At 48.1% G+C, this 18,557-nt stretch overlaps 1 protein-coding gene and 1 long non-coding RNA gene across 4 annotated transcripts in view; one reads left to right on the forward strand and one right to left on the reverse strand.

Moving 5' to 3' along the window:
* The window catches only part of SLC4A4 (solute carrier family 4 member 4), a 355,442-nt gene that overhangs the window by 105,222 nt on the left and 231,663 nt on the right, over positions 1-18,557 (forward strand). For all 3 annotated transcript variants that reach the window (XM_038758874.1, XM_038758873.1, XM_038758875.1), the window contains exon 3: positions 12,492-12,671. In XM_038758874.1, the coding sequence (XP_038614802.1) occupies positions 12,492-12,671 (180 nt within the window). The remainder of the gene's footprint in view (positions 1-12,491; positions 12,672-18,557) is intronic.
* Positions 5,360-18,557, reverse strand: part of LOC119939113 — a 42,528-nt gene continuing 29,330 nt past the window's right edge. The window contains exons 4-5 of the long non-coding RNA XR_005454641.1: positions 12,453-12,563; positions 5,360-5,650 (exon numbers count right to left, since the gene is read on the reverse strand). This is a non-coding gene — a long non-coding RNA (uncharacterized LOC119939113). The remainder of the gene's footprint in view (positions 5,651-12,452; positions 12,564-18,557) is intronic.

An 18,557-nucleotide genomic window follows, 5' to 3' on the forward strand; every position in this document is an offset into this window, starting at 1 on the left:
CCCACAGTAAGCACTCAATAAATATCATTGATTGATTGAAAGTATGTAGCTGGAGACTGAGGGGTCATTGGAGTTCTCGGGCTCGTCGAGGGAGAAGGCCAGGGATTAATATCTCACCATTGTCCATGCCCTGTCCATCCTCCGACCCCAGTTGCAGCAGGTTCCCCCTCCACTCCCACCCTCTGCCAAAGTGCCCAATGCCACTGAGTGGGGCAAAGCGCTGGAGTTTTTCCTTTGAAATCGTAAAAATCTCAGCAGTCTCCTAGCACCCTGTCCCAGATCCATGCTGTCCGCCCCCTCTTCTCCTAGAGCGATTTTATTTTTGAAAGCTCTCTTGATTTTGCCTTCCTCAGCATCCCTCTGGAAACCAGCTGGTATTCGTCTGCGGCTTGAGGGTGGGAGGGCCAGGCCCCCACAGTGAGCCTGGGGGAATCGGCATGGCCTCTTTGGGAGCAGGTGTCGCCGCCGTTTATCCTGGGGAGCTTGAAATTGAAACAGAGATTGCATGTAGTGGGCTCTGGGCTCCCCAAAGAGCTGGACTTTGGCCTGGGTGCAGAGTTAGCGGGTTTGAGGAACAGTTAGAGAAACCCGCTTCTATCCTCTAGACTGTAAGCCCAAACTCTACCTCTGGCTTGGAACACCCTCCTTCCTCAAATCTGCCAGACAATGACTCTCCCCTGACTTCAAAGCCTTACTGAAGGCACATCTCCTCCAAGAGGTCTTCCCTGACTGAAGTCCCACTTTTCCTCATCTCCCACTCCTTTCTGCATCACCCTGACTTGTTCCCTTTGCTCTTCCCCCTCTCTCAGCCCCACAGCACTTATGTATATATCTGTACTTTTATTTATTTGTACTGATGTCCACAGCCAAGTGCACAGACGACGTAGAGGGGAGGGCGGATAGGGAAAATTAGGGCCCGATCAGTGAAGGCTTCTTGGAGGGGATCATCATCATCAATCGTATTTATTGAGCGCTTACTATGTGCAGAGCACTGTACTAAGCGCTTGGGAAGTACAAATTGGCAACATATAGAGACAATCCCTACCCAACAGTGGGCTCACAGTCTAAAAGGGGGAAACAGAGAACAAAACCAAACATACTAACAAAATAAAATAAATAGAATAGATATGTACAAGTAAAATAAATAAATAAATAAATAGAGTAATAAATATGTACAAACATATATACATATATACAGGTGCTGTGGGGAAGGGAAGGAGGTAAGATGGGGGATGGAGAGGGGGACGAGGGGGAGAGGAAGGAAGGGGCTCAGTCTGGAAAGGCCTCCTGGAGGAGGTGAGCTTTCAGTAGGGCCTTGAAGGGAGGAAGAGAGCTAGCTTGGCGGATGGACAGAGGGAGGGCATTCCAGGCCCGGGGGAGGACGTGGGCCGGGGGTCGATGGCGGGACAGGCGAGAACGAGGTACGGTGAGGAGATTAGCGGCGGAGGAGTAGAGGGTGCGGGCTGGGCTGTAGAAGGAGAGAAGGGAGGTGAGGTAAGAGGGGGCGAGGTGATGGACAGCCTTGAAGCTCAGGGTGAGGAGTTTCTGCCTGATGCGCAGATTGATTGGTAGCCGCTGGAGATTTTTGAGGAGGGGAGTAATATGCCCAGAGTGTTTCTGGACAAAGATAATCCGGGCAGCAGCAGGAAGTATGGATTGAAGTGGAGAGAGACACGAGGATGGGAGATCAGAGAGAAGGCTGATGCAGTAGTCCAGACGGGATAGGATGAGAGCTTGAATGAGCAGGGTAGTGGTATGGATGAAGAGGAAAGGGCGGATCTTGGCAATGTGATTTTAGGGGATGTGATTTTAGGGGGGCATCCTCTCCCTGGAAACAGCTGCCACTTGATGGAGTGAAGCTGTAGCTGCGTTCAGGCTCCCCATCTCCCTGTGTCCCCCTCAAATTGGAAAACTGGCTTGTTTTCATCCAGGTAGCTCAGTAAGGGAGGAGCCTGTAGGCACTTGATTACCACTTTGCATTCATTCATTCATTCATTCACTCATATTTATTGAGCGCTTACTGTGTGCACAGCACTGCACTAAGCACATGGAAAGTGCAATTCGGCAACAAATAGAGGCAATCCCTACCCAGCAACGGGCTCACAGTCTAGAAGGGGGGAGACAGACAACAAAATAAAATAAGTAGACAGGCATCAATAGCATCAATATAAATAAATAGAATTATAGTTATATATACATCATTAATAAAATAGAGTAATAAATATGTACATATATACACAAGTGCTGTGGGGCTGGGATGGGGGGTAGAAGCAGATGGAGGGAGTCAGGGCAATGGGGAGGGGAGGAGGAGCAGAGGACAAGGGGGGCTTGGTCTGGGAAGGCTTCCTGGAGGAAGTGAGCTTTCAGGAGGGCTTTGAAGGCAGGGGGAGCCTCAGGCACCCACAACTGCCAAGGTCTTCTCTTACCGTTGGCATATCTATAAGCCCGTCGTTCATTCATTCATTCAATCATATTTATTGAGCACTGACTGTGTACTAAGCGCTTGGGAAGTACAAGTCGGCAACATAGAGACGGTCCCTACCCAACAATGGGATCACAGTCTAGAAGGGGGAGACAGATAACAAAACAAAACATGTAGACAGGTGTCAAAATCGTCAAAATAAATAGAATTAAAACTATATGCACATCATTAACAAAATAAATAGAATTAATAGAATAGTAAATATGTACAAGTAAAATAGAGTAATAAATCTGTACAAATAGATATACAGGAGCTGTGGGGAGGGGAAGGAGGTAGGGCGGGGGCATGGGGAGGAGGAGCGGAAAAAGGGGGCTCAGTCTTGGAAGGCCTCCTGGAGGAGGTGAGTTTTCAGTAGGGCTTTGAAGGGAGGAAGAGAGCTAGCTTGGCGGATGTGTGGAGGGAGGGCATTCCAGGCCGGGGGAGGACGTGGGCCGGGGGTCAATGGCGGGACAGGTGAGAACGAAGTACAATGAGGAGGTTAGCGGCAGAGGAGCGGAGGGTGCGGGCTGGGCTGGAGAAGGAGAGGAGGGAGGTGAGGTAGGAGGGGGCGAGGTGATGGAGAGCTTTGAAGCCAAGAATGAGGAGTTTTTGCTTGATTCATAGATTGACAGGCAGCCATTGGAGATTTTTGAAGAAGGGAGTAACATGCCCAGAGCAATTCTGGACAAAGATGATCCGGGCAGCAGAGTAAAGTATATACTGAAGTGGGGAGAGACAGGAGGATGGGAGATGAGAGAAGGGGCTGATGCAGTAATCCAGTTGGGATAGGATGAGCGATTGAACCATCAAGGTAGCGGTTTGGATGGAGAGGAAAGGGCGGATCTTGGCAATGTTGCGGAGGTGAGACCAGCAGGTTTTGGTGATGGATTGGATGTGTGGGGTGAACGAGAGAGTGGAGTCGAGGATGACACCAAGGTTGTGGGCTTGTGAGACGAGGAGGATGGTAGTGCCGTCTATAGTGACGGGAAAGTCAGGGAGAGGGCAGGGTTTGGGAGGGAAGATAAAGAGTTCAGACTTGGACATATTGAGTTTTAGATGATGGGCAGACATCCAGATGGAGATGTACTGAAGGCAGGAGAAGACACGAGCCTGGAGGGAGGGAGAGAGAGCAGGGGTGGAGATGTAGATTTGGGTGTCATCAGCGTAGAGATGACAGTTGAAGTCGTGGGATTTAATGAGTTCACCAAGGGAGTGAGTGTAGTTAGAGAACAGAAGGGGACCAAGAACTGACCCTTGAGGAACCCCTACAGTTAGGGGTTCCTTACTGGAGCTGCATAACTAAGACTTTGTCTACCCTACCTCTGGTTCCAGAGTCTCTTTCTGGGTTGAGGGGTGGTGACCCGCTTGGTGGTTCCGTGCAGTGTCAGGCCGGTTGTCATTTTCTTGGGAATCTGAGCCCCAGATATTTCCAATTTCCTCTAGACTGGATATTTCTTTGTGGCAGGGAACATGTAAGTGGGTTATATTGTACTCTTCCCAAGTGCTTAGTACGGTACACCGTAAGAGCTCAATAAAAGCGATCGATTGATCGATTGTGTCATTCTTACAATGGTGTCATTCCTACAAGGGAATGCCCAATCTGCCCTGTGATTTGTGGCTAGCCAGGGCAGCCAACAAAGGCAGTAGCCCAAAGGTTTTATGACGATCGGTACCAGGGTGTTCTAGATTACGATGGACACACTCAAGACATTCTGAGTTTACTGGCAACTGGCACCATCTGTTCAGAGAAGAAGCAGGCCGTGTCTTCTTCTGAACATATGATCCACGGACATTGCCAGAATAAAGACTCTCTGTGTCCTTCCTGACTCCGCGTCTCAACAAACATATGTCGAGCCTACATTTGACTGAAAATGCCTCACAGTTTTGACTGTTGCTTTTAAAAAATACTGTATACATCCTGGATCTATCTTTCCTTCCCGTGCCACGTTGGAAAATATTCTTTACCTCTCCTTTTCTCGGGTGTTGTCCTTATTCCTGTGTTCTCTCCTTCTCTCAGATGCCCCTGTGTCCTCTCCTCCTGAGACAGTGGCTAATGATAATATTAATGATGATAATAATTGTAGTAATGATAATGGCATCTGTTAAGTGCTTGCTATGTTCCAAGCACTGTTCTAATCTCTGGGGTAGATACAAGGTCATCACATTGGGCACAGTCCCTGTCCCACATTGGACTCAGAGTCTAAGTACAAGGGAGTACAGGTATTGAAAGCCCATTTTACAGAAGAGGAAACCAAGGAGGCATAGATAAATTAAGTGACTTGCCCAGGGTCACATAGCAGATAATGAACAGAGTTGGGATTAGAACCCAGGTCCTCTGACTCCCAAACCCAGATTCTTTCCACTGGGTCATGCTGCGGTATTTGTTAAGAGGTCGCTTTGTTGCCAAGCCCTGCAGTAGAGACAAGATAATGAGGTCGGATGCAGTCCCTGTCCCATGTGGGTCTTGCAATCTCAGGGAGAGGAAGATCAGGTATTGATCCCCATTTTACAGATGAGGAAACTGAGGTACAAAGAAGCTAAGTGACTTGCCCAAGGTCACTGATTCCCAAGCCTGTGCTCTTTCCACTAGGCCACGTGGCTTCCCTAATGAACTTCCAGGCAGAAGATTGTATTTTCGCTTTCTGGTGCCTAGGGTGAAGAGGCAGAGAAAGCGGATGGAGTAGTACAGGTATTTATTGAGCTCCCACAGGGTGCGGTGCTCTGTCCCAAGTGCTTGGAGAACTAAGACAGGTAGACATGTTCACTGCATTCATTCATTCATTCATTCATTCAATTGTATTTATTGAGCGCTTACTGTGTGCAGAGCACTGTACTAAGCACTTGGGAAATACAGAAGCGCTTGGGAAGTACACAGAGAGCTTCCACTCTAATGGGAGAGATGGACGTAAAGGTGTTTATGAACTGAGAAATCAGAATAAGTAACTGAATATACAATTGAAAATCCATCCATACCTAAGTATTTGAAGTGGAGGGTCCGGGGCTCCTGATCCCCCTGATCAGGAGAGTCTTATCTTCTTAGCTCTTTTATTGCTGAAAGATTTGATCTCTCAGGCAAATCACTCTTTTCCAGTATTAATGATATTGCTTTCATTCAAGTCTACACCGCCTTGTCTTCCCTTCAGGCTTGAGGCACTTTGGTTCAGAATGATTGTCAATTCTCCTGACACTCTTGGGGAGGAAGAGAACTGGGTTTCAGTAAAAAGACCCTGTAGACCCTTTCCCACTCCCCTGCCCACCCACTGTAAGCTCGTTACGGGTAGGGAGTGTGTCCACTAATTCTGTTGTTAATAACTCTCTCAATCACTTAGTACAGTGCTGTGCATATAGTAAGCACTCAGTAAGCACCACTAATTAGACAGTAAGCTCCTTGTGGGCAGGGAACATATCTACCAACTGTTGCATGCTCCCAAGCACTTAGTACAATGCTCTGCACACAGTAAGCGCTCAGAAAGTACCACTGATTGTTCATGCCAACCAAGAACACCCCACTAGGCTGCTGCCTGGGGCAGAGGGAAACATGGGCCCAGCGGTCAGTCTGGCCCAGACCAATCAACAGCAGAGGCAACAGGATGATTAGAGGAGCAGGAGGGGTATTAAAAACTATAATTCTATTTGTTCTGATGATTTTGACACCTAACTACATGTTTTGTTTTGTTATCTGTCTCCCCGTTCTAGACCGTGAGCCCGTTGTTGGGTAGGGGCCGTCTCTATATGCTGCTGACTTGTACTTCCCAAGTGCTTAGTACAGTGCTCTGCACACAGTAAGCGCGCAATAGATACGATTGAATGAATGAATGAATGAAAAACTCCCAGAGTCAAGTTTGTCCCACTGCATTTTTCAGCACATAAGAATAATAACTGTGGTATCTGTTAAGCCCTTATTACGTTCCAGGCACTGTACTAAGCATGGTGGTCAGTGCAAGCAAATCAGGTTGGAAACAGTCCAAATCCCACATGGGACTCAGAGTCTTAATCTCCATTTTACAGGTACTAAGGCCCAGAGAAGTAAAGTGACTTGCCCAAGGTCACCCAGCAGACAAGTAGTGGAGCTGGGTTTAGAACCCAGGTCCTTCTGACTCCCAGCCTGTGCTCTATTCACAAGGCCATGCTGATATTGGTGATGTGCTTTTCTGTCACGCTGACCATTTGACTTTCCATCTGTCTGCTGATGGTGGGACGGTTAGAGTAGATAACAGGAGTGGGGTTCTCAGAGGAAGCAGTGTGGCCTAATGGATAGAAGCTAGGCCTAGGAGTCAAAGGACGTGGATTATAATCCTGTCTCCGCCTCTTGTCATGCTATATGACCTTGGGCAAGTCAGTCACTTCACTTCTCTGGGCCTCAATTATCTCATCTGTAAAGTGGAAATTAAGTCCTACTCCCTCTACAAAGACTGTGAATCCTGTTTGGGATAGGGACTGTGTCCAACCAGAATACCTTTTATCTACCCCAGTGCTTAGTACAGGGCATGGCACATAAAAAGCGCTTAACAAATACCATTAAGAAAAGGAGGGCTGCATAGAGAAGATCAGGGAAAGGAAATTGGCTCCCTCAGTCTGGGGGGGACCCCCTTACCTGCTTCTTGTCCCCATGGGGCTTTCAAGTGTGTGTGGGGGGGGTGCTCCTGAGCACCTCAGAAAGTCATATATAGCATCCCCTCAGAACTTCCACTGCCTGCAGCAGGATTCTCTTTAAGATGGCAACATCCTCACCCGGAGCTCCCGGTGGCTCGGGTGAGAGACCCCAACTCACTCTTCAATCGTAGGACACTTGGGGAAGTTCTCTCCAACTCAGGGGGACCCCAGGACAGTCTAACAAACCATCACTCTGAATAATGTCTGCATGCAGAGCCCTGCACTGGAGAAGGAGAGTATACCCTCACTCCCCACAGGGGCATACCCTCTAATGGGGAAGTCAAGCAGGCACAAATTGACAAATCGACAATAGTTAAAGGGGCGAGAGAGTAGACATACATAAGAGACAAGCCCACAAGCAGCCAACAGCCATCTGGGAGCCAGGTGCCTGATGAGAAGACAGGTGCAGGAAAGGAGGGAGATGTATAGTTCGCACGGTGGATCCTTTTCTTCACTTTAGACTGTATACCCATTGTGGACAAGGAATGTGTCTGTTATGATGATGATGATGGCATTTATTAAATGCTTACTATGTGCAAAGCACTGTTCTAAGCGCAGGGGGGATACGAGGTGATCAGGTTGTCCCACGGGGGGCTCACAGTCAATCCCCATTTTACAGATGAGGTAACTGAGGCACAGAGAAGTTAAGTGACTTGCCCAAGGTCACACAGCTGACAGTTGACAGAGCCGGGATTTGAACCCATGACCACTGACTCCAAAGCCTGGGTTCTTTCCACTGAGCCACGCTGCTTCTCTGTTATATTGCACTCTCCCAAGCACTTAGTATAGTGCACACAGTAAGCACTCAATAAATGCGATGGAATGACTGACTGACTTTGGATACTCCCCAAGACGAGGAGTTTTCCACTCAGGCCACTGGTCCTATGTCACCTTAATCCTGTGGTCAGGGCCATGCCAAGATCATGTCTCTTTCATCTTTGCGGTCTGTGCACCGTGCATGCTGTGGAAAGCAAGACAAATTGCATCTGGACAGGAAAACCACTTACACTGCTTCGTTTCCACTTAGTACAGTAGAGCCCGTGTTTAATGGCTCAAGGGTTAGGTGGGGAAGGGGGCCCCTCCCCAAGTCTTGAATCGAGGCCTTTATTCTTTCCCAGCTCTTGAAGGGAGGTGACTCACGAAGAGATTTTTTTTCCCTTTTGATTTACTTGAAGGAATGGGCCGGCGTTTGTTTACACTGTTGTGAATTTTGCGATAAAGCCTCTTTGGCCCCTCTCCTCGGCCTGGCAGGCAGGAGACAATTGACACTGTTTCTTAATTCCCTTTGTTTCTGAGACATTTCCTACTTCCTAGTACAATCTAGCTTTCCCATGAGAACCACTTCTCCAAGAATGGTCCAGCTTGATAATGCCCCGCCTTGGGTCCATTGGTTCACTTACTTCGAGAGTTGAGTCTCCCTAATTTCCTAAAAATAACGATTGTGGTATTTGTTGAGCACTGATGATGTATCTGACACTGTACTAAGCACTGGGGCTTGATCATCGGGTCGGACACGGTCCGTGTTCCACATGGGGCTCACAATCCAAGTAGGAGGAAGAACAGGGATTGAATTCCCATTTTACAGATGAGGAAACTGAGGTCCAGAGAAGTTAAGTGGCTTGTCTGAGGTCACACAGCTCCTCTGACTCCAAGGCCAGGGCTCAATCCACTAGGCCATACTGTCCCTCTATTCCACCAGCACTTTCTTTTCCTGGAGGTTAAGATGGTGGTTTTCTGTCTCAGGGTCCCTCAGGGTTGGAGGGAACTTCCCCAAAGTTCCTACAATTGTAGAGTCAGGTCATCGGGAGCTCTGGGGGAGGCTGAGAAGGAAACCCCCGGGTTGGGGGTTGGATTGGATTGGATTGGCCTCTCTCAAAAGCCTTTTGGAGGAGAATATAATTCCCTTCACCTCAGCCAGATAAAGGAAACACCCCTATGACTTACAGCGGTTTAAGATGCACCCGATTAGCTCCCCTGTTCAGTTATTTATGGCTCTTTAAACTAGACCCGTTGTGTGGGCATGTGTTACATGTGGGTACGTGATATAGTCTGGGAAGCTGTCATCAAGGCATTATGCCTAGAGAAGTGTGAAATGAGAACGTTAAATGAGATGATCTAATCTGATTTTCAGTTATGGGCATCTTTTATGGGCATTGTTCTCATTACTCCCCAAACCGGGTTTTCGCCATGCAGGGCAACGATTCCTCTGGGGTTGAAGCCAAGCAACAACTGGGATGCCTAGCTGGGAAATCCTGGCTCTTTCTTGGCTTACTCGATTGGGTAAAATATCACCTCACAGGCTACACCCTTTTATCAGCCAGTCAATCATTTGGATTTATAGTCCGCTTGCTGTGTGCAGAGCACTGTATTAAGTGCTATGCTCTTCTAACACCAACCTAGTCACTTGGGTTTGATCTAATCTCTCTCTTCCTTGATCCCCTGCTCATGATCTGCCTGAAGCCCCCTCCCGCTTTGTATCTGACAGTCCACCACCCTCCCCATTTCTAAAGCCCTACTCAAATCACGTCTCCCCCAGGAAGCCTTCCCTGACTAACCTCCTCCCTTCAAAGCCCTACTGAGAGCTCACCTCCTCCAGGAGGCCTTCCCAGGCTGAGCCCCCTCCTTCCTCTCCCCCTCGCCCCCCTCCATCCCCACCGTCTTACCTCCTTCCCTTCCCCACAGCACCTGTATATATGTATATATGTTTGTACATATTTATTACTCTATTTATTTTACTTGTACATATCTATTCTATTTATTTTATTTTCTTAATATGTTTGGTTTTGTTCTCTGTCTCCCCCTTCTAGACTGTGAGCCCACTGTTGGGTAGGGACTGTCTCTATATGTTGCCAACTTGTACTTCCCAAGTGCTTAGTACAGTGCTCTGCACACAGGAAGCACTCAATAAATACGATTGATTGATTACCTCCTTCCCCTTCCTATAGCACCTGTATATATGTTTGTACATATTTATTACTCTATTTTACTTGTACATATTTACTATTCCATTTATTTTATTTTGTTAATATGTTTTGTTTTGTTGTCTGTCTCCCCCTTCTAGACTGTGAGCCCGCTGTTGGGTAGGGACTGTCTCTATATGTTGCCAACTTGTACTTCCCAAGCGCTTATTACAGTGCTCTGCACACAGTAAGTGCTCAATAAATGCGATTGAATGAATGAATGAACCTCTCATCTCCCCACCCGAGTCACTCTCTCTTCTTCCACAGCCTTTCCCCCTGAACCTGTGCCCTCTGAACACTATAATTCTCCCCCTCCCTTTTCAGTCCTCCCCAGACTTTAGGACATCTCATTCTCCTCTGCTTCCCCCAACTGTATTCAATTTTTGTTTTTGTCTTCCCCACTATGTTGTAAGCTTCTGCAGACAGGGATCACATCTAGAAAAAGCGTGGCTCAGTGGAAAGGTCATGGGCTTGGGAGTCAGAGTTCATGGGTTCTAATCCCAGCTCTGCCACTTGTCAGCTGTGTGACTTTGGGCAAGTCACTTCACTTCTCTGTGCCTGTTACCTCATCTCGAAAATGGGGATTAAGACTGTGATCCCCAGGTGGGACAACCCGATTACCTTGTATCACCCCCAGTGCTTAGAACAGTGCTTGGCACATTCATTCATTCATTCAATTGTATTTATTGAGCACTTACTGTGTGCAGAGCACTGTACTAGGTGCCTGGGAAGTGCAGGTTGGCAACATATAGAGACGGTCCCTACCCAACAACGGGCTCACAATCTAGAAGGGGGAGACAGACAACAAATCAAAACATGTGGACAGGTGTCAAGTCATTAGAATAAATAGAAGTAAAGCTAGATACACATCATTACCAAAATAAATAGAATAGTAAATATGTACAAGTAAAATAAATAGAGTAATAAAACTGTAAGCACCTAACAAATGCCATTATTATTATTATTATTATTATTATTATCTACCAACTCTATGGAGCTCTCCCAAGTGCCTAGACCAGTGTTCTGCACATAGGGAGTGCTCAATAAATGCCACTGTTTGATTGCTTCTTCAGAAGCAGAGTGCTCAATAAATACAACTGCTTGATTGCTTCTTCAGAAGCAGAGTTTAAAAAGGATTACCCATCCCATTTTTTTCACCAAGTGAGTTTTCCCCAGGTGGTTTTGTTTTAGCATCTAAAAAGCAATGAGAGGTGTTGACTATCAGGTGGCTGGTCGGGGGGGGGGGGGGGGGGGGGGGGGGGGGGGGGGGGGGGGTGGGGGGGGGGGGGGTGGGTGGGGGGGAGGGTGAAGAAGATTCCACGTGCTTGACCTTGGTCAACTCACTTAAGTTCCCTAGGCCTTGGTTACCTCATCTGTAAAATGGGGATTAAGATTGTGAGCCCTTACCTCCACATTCATTCTGCCTCAGGCACCCCAATTAGCCAGGCAGGTAATCCCGGCTCGGCCACTTGGCTGCTGTGTGGCCACGGGCAAGTCACTTACCTTCTCCGTGCCTCAGTCACCTCATCAGGAAAATGGGAATTAAGACTGTGAGCCCCACGTGGAACATAGATTGTGTCCAACCTGATTAGCTTGTATCTAACCCAGGACTTAGTACAGTGCCTGGCATGTAGAAAACACTTTACAAATACGATAAAAAAAGTTAATCAATGGTATTTATGAACACCTACCTGTGCAGAGCACTTTACTAAACATTTGGAGAGTATTTTATAGGTTAAATAATACACTAGCCTATACAGGCTCCCGGTACAGTGCTCAGCATATGGGAGGTGCCCAGTACAGTACTGGAACACTGCAGGCATGTAGTATGTACTGATGACAAGAAGGAGTGTGGCCTAATGGATAGAGCCTGGGTTCAGGAGTCAGAAGTACCTGGATTCTAATCCCAGTTCTGCCACTTGTCTTCTGTGTGACTTTGGGTAAGTCACTTTACTTCTCTGGGCCTCAGTTACCTCATCTGTAAAATGGGGATTAAGACTGCGAGCCCTGTGTGGGACAGGGACTGTGTCCAACCCAATTTGCTTATATCTACCCCAGCGCTAAGTACAGTGCTTGATACATAGTGAGCCCTTAACAAATATCACAATTATTATTTTTATTATGAAACGGATACTAATGATCACCAATCAGTGTCACCAATCAGGTGTCACCAGTGTCACCAATTATTACGAAAGGGATACCAATGATCACCAATCATTTGTCAGTGCAGAGCACTGTACTAAGTGCTCCAGAGAGTCTAATGCAGCAGAACTAGCCGACACGTTCCCTGTTCATGACGAGCTTGCGGTCTAAAGGGGGAGACGGACATTGATTTGAGTAAAGAAGTAATTAATAATTTATCGCTCAAAGATACGTACGTAAATCAGTGTTGTGATTGGGGTGCTTCTGTCCTCTAGGCCATCACACAATCTACATCGGGGTCCATGTGCCGAAGAGCTACAGGCGGAGACGGCGCCACAGGAGGAAGCCTGGCCACAAGGAGAAGAAGGAGCGGGAAAAGATCTCTGAGAATTACTCAGATAAGTCCGACGTGGAGAACGCCGACGAGTCGAGCAGCAGCATTCTCAAGCCTCTCAGTGAGTGTCCCACCGGCCTCCAGCTCTTCCCCCTCCTCCCCTCAACCCCCCAAAGCTTTGGGTGCGGCAACTGCAATGTCAGGGGCCCCAGTAAGAAGCCAGAAAAGGTGGCCTGTGGGAACGGCATCCTCTTGGGCTCGTGCTTTTGTTGGGAAGGTTTGGGTGGAGAGGAAGAATGCTAGTGGGCCTTTGGCATCCAGGCCCGCTGTACCCGCTGCCCTCTGAGGCACAGGCGGACAGAGTAGCTCCTGGCTTTCATTGGGAGGTGCCCAAGGGCTTTCCGGGCTCATCTCAGCCGGCTACCGTTGGTCAGCCGGGTTGATGGGGCATGGGTGTTCCATTCCATTCATTCATTCCATTCAATCGTATTTATTGAGCGCTTACTGAGTGCAGAGCACTGTACTAAGCGCTTGGGAAGTACAAGTTGGCATCATATAGAGACGGTCCCTACCCAACAACGGGCTCACAGTCTGGAATGGGGAGACAGACAACAAAACAAAACAGGTAGACAGGCAGACAGTGAGCACCATGTGGGAAATGGCCTTTGTCTAACCTGATTAGGCCATGTGGATGGAGCAGGGAGTGGGCGGAGTGGTGAAGGGCTGGGAAAATGAGCTTAGAGGGTGCCCACTAAGGAGGGCGAGTAGAGGCGCTGGCTGGGAGGCTAACAGGGACCTGTAGCACAGGGAGCAGTTATTTCTTTTATAGATGAGGAAACTGAGGCCAAGAGCTTGGAAATGACGGGCCCAAAGTCACACAGCAGGAAAATGGCAGAGACTGTGGCTCGCGGGCCACAGTTTGGGGAACTGACTCTGGGCCGCAACTGAGGATTATTATTTGTATTGTTATTGCATTTCTTAAACATTTACTATGCCTTAAGCACTGTTCTAAGCCCTCGGGTAGATATAAGTTAATCAGGTCAGACATAGACCCTGTCCTACAAGTGGCTCACAGTCTAAGTAGGAGGGGGAGCAGGGATCGAAAACCCATTTTATAGATGAGGAAACTGAGGCACAGAAAAGTTAGCAGCATGGCCTTGTGGCTACAGTGTGGGTTCTAATCTTGGCTCTGCCACTTCTCTGTTGTGTGACCTCAGGCAAGTCACTTTACTTCTCTGTGCCGCAGGTCCCTCATCTGTAAAACAGGGTAAAAGCCTGTGAGCCCTTTGTGGGATAGGGACTGTGTCCTACCTGATTACCTTTTATCTACCCCAGTGCTTAGAACAGTGTTCGGCACATAGCAAGCACTTAAGAAATTCAATAAATACGATTGAATGAATGAATGAATGAATGAATGAAATACCACAATTATTATTATTATTAGATGGCTCGCCGAAGATCACAGAGGAGGCAAGTCGTGGAACTGGGTTAGAATCCAGGTCCTCTGGTTCCTAGGCCTGTGCTCTTTCCCCTAGGCAACCCTGCTTCTCCAGGGATGCCCAAGGTGTGGTGGGGCAGCAAGGAAAGGCATGCCAATGTCTCTTTCCCGGCCCAGACTCTAACCAATGACTCAGCTCCAAGTTTTCCTGTCAGCCGGTCTCCTTTAGTCCACTTTCTCAGCTGCCATTCCCACTGGGCTCTCCCTGCTGCCCCTGAAAACCGGGCCTGACGTTCAGGCACCCGACCTCCCTCCCATCCTCCCCCACTCCATACACACCTCCCCCTAATCCCCCCCAAAACCCCTCCCTCCAAATCCCATGATCATGATCAGTTTGTCACTTGGACTGGGGCCCTGGAGATGTAGATCAGAGTGGATGATTCCCCACCTTCACACCAACCTGGCTCTGAGGAAATAAGGTAGTCCTCGGGACACTGAGAATGCTGAGGGGAAATCTCCCTCATCAATCAAGCAATCGTATTTATTAATAATAATAATAATTATGGCATTTGTTAAGTGGTTACTAGGTGCCAGGTACCGTTCTAAGCTCTGGGGTAGATATGAGATAATCAGGTTGGACACAGTCCCCGTCCCACACAGGGCTTACAATTTTAATCCCCATTATACAGATGAGGGAACTGAGGCACAGAGAAGTTAAGCAACTTGCCCAGGATCACACAGCAAACAAGTGGCAGAGCTGGGATTAGAACCCATGACCTTCTGATTCCCAGGCCTGGGCTCTGTCCCCTAGGCCATGCTGCTGCTTCTATTTATCAAGTACCTACTGTGTGCAGAGGAGAATCACAGTAATAAAAATAATAACAACTGTGGCATTTATTAAGCGCTTAGTATTTGCCAGGCATTGTGCCAAGCACTGAGGTGGTTACAAGCAAATCAGGTTGATCATGGTACCTGTCCCACATGGGGCTCACAGTCTTAGTCCCCATTTTACAGATGAGGTAACAGAGTTACAGAGAATAATAATAATAATGATGATGGCATTTATTAAATGCTTACTATGTGCAAAGCACTGTTCTAAGCGCTGGGGAGGTTACGAGGTGATCAGGTTGTCCCATGGAGGGCTCACAGTCTTCATCCCTATTTTACAGATGAGGTCACTGAGGCAGAGAGAAGTGAAGTTACTTGCCCAAAGTCACACAGCTGACAATTGACGGAGCTGAGATTTGAACCCATGACCTCTGACTCCAAAGCCCGTGCTCTTTCCATTGAGCCACGCTGCTTCTCAAGAGAAGTGAAGTAACCTGCCCAAGGTTACAGCGGATATGTGGCTGAGCTGCGATTAGAACCCAGGTCCTTCTGGCTCAAGAACTGGTGTTCTATCCACTAGGTCACACTGCTTCTCTAGATACAGTGCAATAGAGTTGGTAAACATATTCCCTGCTGACAAAGAGCTTACAGAAGGGCTGGCCCTGAGAGGAAAAGGGGTTTTTTAAGGTGAAATGGGCATCTTCAAAGTTGTGGGGCATTCTTCCTGGGTGAATTCAGGGCTCCCTTTCATTTCCCTCCACAACGGCGATGTTCTGTTTCGGTTCCAGAAAACAGAGGGTATCGGCATTTTTCCACTGCCCTCTCTCAGGGTCTTCCGTCGCCTCGGTCTCAGCATTGGGCAGATGGAGGACAGAGTTCTATAAACTGGGCAATGGAGGGAGAGAGGGAGGGACTGGGAGGAAAAGTAAGAGAAAGAGAGAGACAGAAGAGGGGCGAAATGGAGAACAATGGGGAGGAGAGACAAAAGAATGCAGAGGTGGTGGGGAGTGGGTGGAGGAGAGGAACGTGTTGGATTGTGCTTTTCCTTAAAAATAACCCATCCAACTCCCCCATCTCTGCCTCTTTCTCCGAGTGGCAGGGGACCCAACCCTCCAGGGCCTCTTCTTGGGGAAAGAGGAGGAGGGGGCAGGCCAGCTCCCAGAAACTCTGGAGGAGGCTGGGACGTTGCAGATGGTTTTGACCTGCCTGCAAAGCATCCTAGAAAATTTCAGGGGATGCGGGGGGGGTCTTAGCCTTGCTCTGACACTCTGAAGATTTATAAACTGAGGGGTCACGGCTCCAAACGGAACACCCCGTTCGGCACGTCGGTCCTGGCTTCTACTGCAAATCTCAACAGACCTGAACGAGAACCGCCTTTGCTTCTTAGCCATATTTGCGTCTCTGTGGGAAAGCCTTTAAAAGTTAGGAGTTAATCTTGTGTCCTCCTATCGGCCCGAAAGTCTCTCTCTCTCTTTTTCTCTACCCCTTCACCACATTGGTTTAGCCCCTCGTCGGATTAGTATTCAGTAAACGGGACCATCCTCTATTACAAGAGCTAATTGGGCATGGATCAGAACTGAAGAGTTTATGCCAATGAGGCTCTTCATGAGCCTGGGACAAAAGATGCCAGGGAAAAATCCAGCATCAAGAAACCAACACAGAGGACATAGACAGCTACTTGTGTTCAGTGTTTCCGGGCGAAGTCAATAGCGTGGCTTTTCACAAGGGCCTACATTTTGTCCTCCTTTTCCCTTCCCTCTTCCCTTGACAACCTGTTGCTCCTGGGGAGAGAGAATGCACCCCTCACTCCTTTTCTCCTCTTACCCCAGATACATTCATTTTCTGCCACTTGTCTCCCAAGGCTGAAGCACTGAATCATTTTCTTTCTGAAACTGTCAGTCGTTCAGTCCAAAAGTGGAATTTATCTAGTGCTCGCTCTGTGCGGATGCTTGAGAGAATACGATAGAATAAGTAGATATCGACCTTGTCTTCAAAGAACTTGTAACCTAGTGGTAAAAGAGTTACTGGGTTAGGTGGAGAGTAGCTTTTTCTTTTCAGGTGGGAAGGGCCGTCTCAGTGGGAAAAGTTTAGTTTGCATGCTAGTAATGCATACTGAGCAGCATGGCCTAATGTGAAGACCATGGGCATCAGAGGCAGGGTATCTGGGATGTAATCCTGGTTCTGCCTTTTGCCTGTGTGACTTTGGACTAGTTGTTTCACATCTCTGTGCCACAGTTTCTTCATCAGTATAATGGGAATTATTTAGCTGTTCTTTCTCTTCTATTAGCCTGTGAGCCCCACAAGGGACAGGGACTGATTACCTGATTTCCTTAAATCTACCCTAGCACTATGCTTGGCAAATAGTAAGCACTTAACATTTTACTAATGAGAGAACTGAGGCAGAAAAGAGAAGATCCCATAGCAGACCAGTGGCGGAGGTGGGATTAGAACCCATGCCCTTTGACTCCCGGGTGAATGCTCCCTCCACGAGGCCACAGTTACTTCCTGCAGCCCTTCTGTGACCCATCCAATCGGGCATTGCGATGTGCCTTTGAGGATGGGAAATCATATGGGCAGGGAATGTGTCTGTCGTATTGTTGTGTCATCCTCTCCCAAGTGCTTAGCAGAGTGCTCTGCACACAGTAAGCGCTCAATACATAGCACTAACTGAACAATAAGTGGCCGGTTTAGTGATGCCATCCTTGGCTAGGTCAGCGAGGGCTAGGGTCTGATGCAGGGGCTCTGGATTCATTGCCATTTGCCGGCCACAGACAGTCTTCCCCTGGCCTTTCTGCTCTTTCCCAGTCTAGTGTAATGTATTTATTTCTATTAATGTCCGTTTCCCCCTCTAGACCGTACGCTCATTGTGGGCAGGGAATGTGTCTGTTTAAGTGTTATATTGTCCTCTCCCAAGTGCTTAGTTCAGTGCTCTCCACAGAGTAAGCACTCAATAAATACGATTGACAGGGCACTGTGCTAAGCTCCGTGGTAGACACAGGATCATCAGGTTGGACATGGTCCCCATCCCACATGAGATTCCCAGCCCAAGAGTGAGGGAGAACAGGTATTTGACCCCCATTTTACAGATGAGGAAACTGCTTACCATGTTCCGGGCACTGTACTAAGCACTAAGGTAGATACAAGCTAATCAGGTTGGACACAGTCCCCGTCATCATCAATCGTATTTATTGAGCGCTTACTATGTGCAGAGCACTGTACTAAGCGCTTGGGAAGTACAAATTGGCAACATATAGAGACAGTCCCTACCCAACAGTGGGCTCACAGTCTAAAAGAGGCTCCCACATGAGGCACATATTCTTCATCCCCATTTGGCAGGTGAGGTAACTGAGGCCCAGAGAAGTGAAGTGACTTGCCCAAGGTCACAAAGCAGACAGGTGGTGGAGCTGGGATTAGAACCTAAGTTCTTCTTTTAGACTGTGAGCCCACTGTTGGGTAGGGACTGTCTCTATATGTTGCCAACTTGTACTTCCTAAGTGCTTAGTACAGTGCTCTGCACACAGTAAGTGCTCAATAAGCATGATTGATTGATCGATTGATTCTGACTCCGAGGCTGGGGCTCTATCCACTAGGTCACACTGCTCTTGAGGCAGAGCACCCCAAGAATCTCTTGAGGTAGTGCAGGAAAGCCCAGGAACCCCCCATTTGGACGTGGAAGCTTGAAACTCCCATCAAGTCTCTCCCTCCCCTCCTTGGGCTGCACGTCTTCTCCTCTGGAAGGTG

This window comes from Tachyglossus aculeatus, chromosome 17 (genome assembly GCF_015852505.1).
Source record: "Tachyglossus aculeatus isolate mTacAcu1 chromosome 17, mTacAcu1.pri, whole genome shotgun sequence".
In the NCBI taxonomy this organism is placed as follows: domain Eukaryota; kingdom Metazoa; phylum Chordata; class Mammalia; order Monotremata; family Tachyglossidae; genus Tachyglossus; species Tachyglossus aculeatus.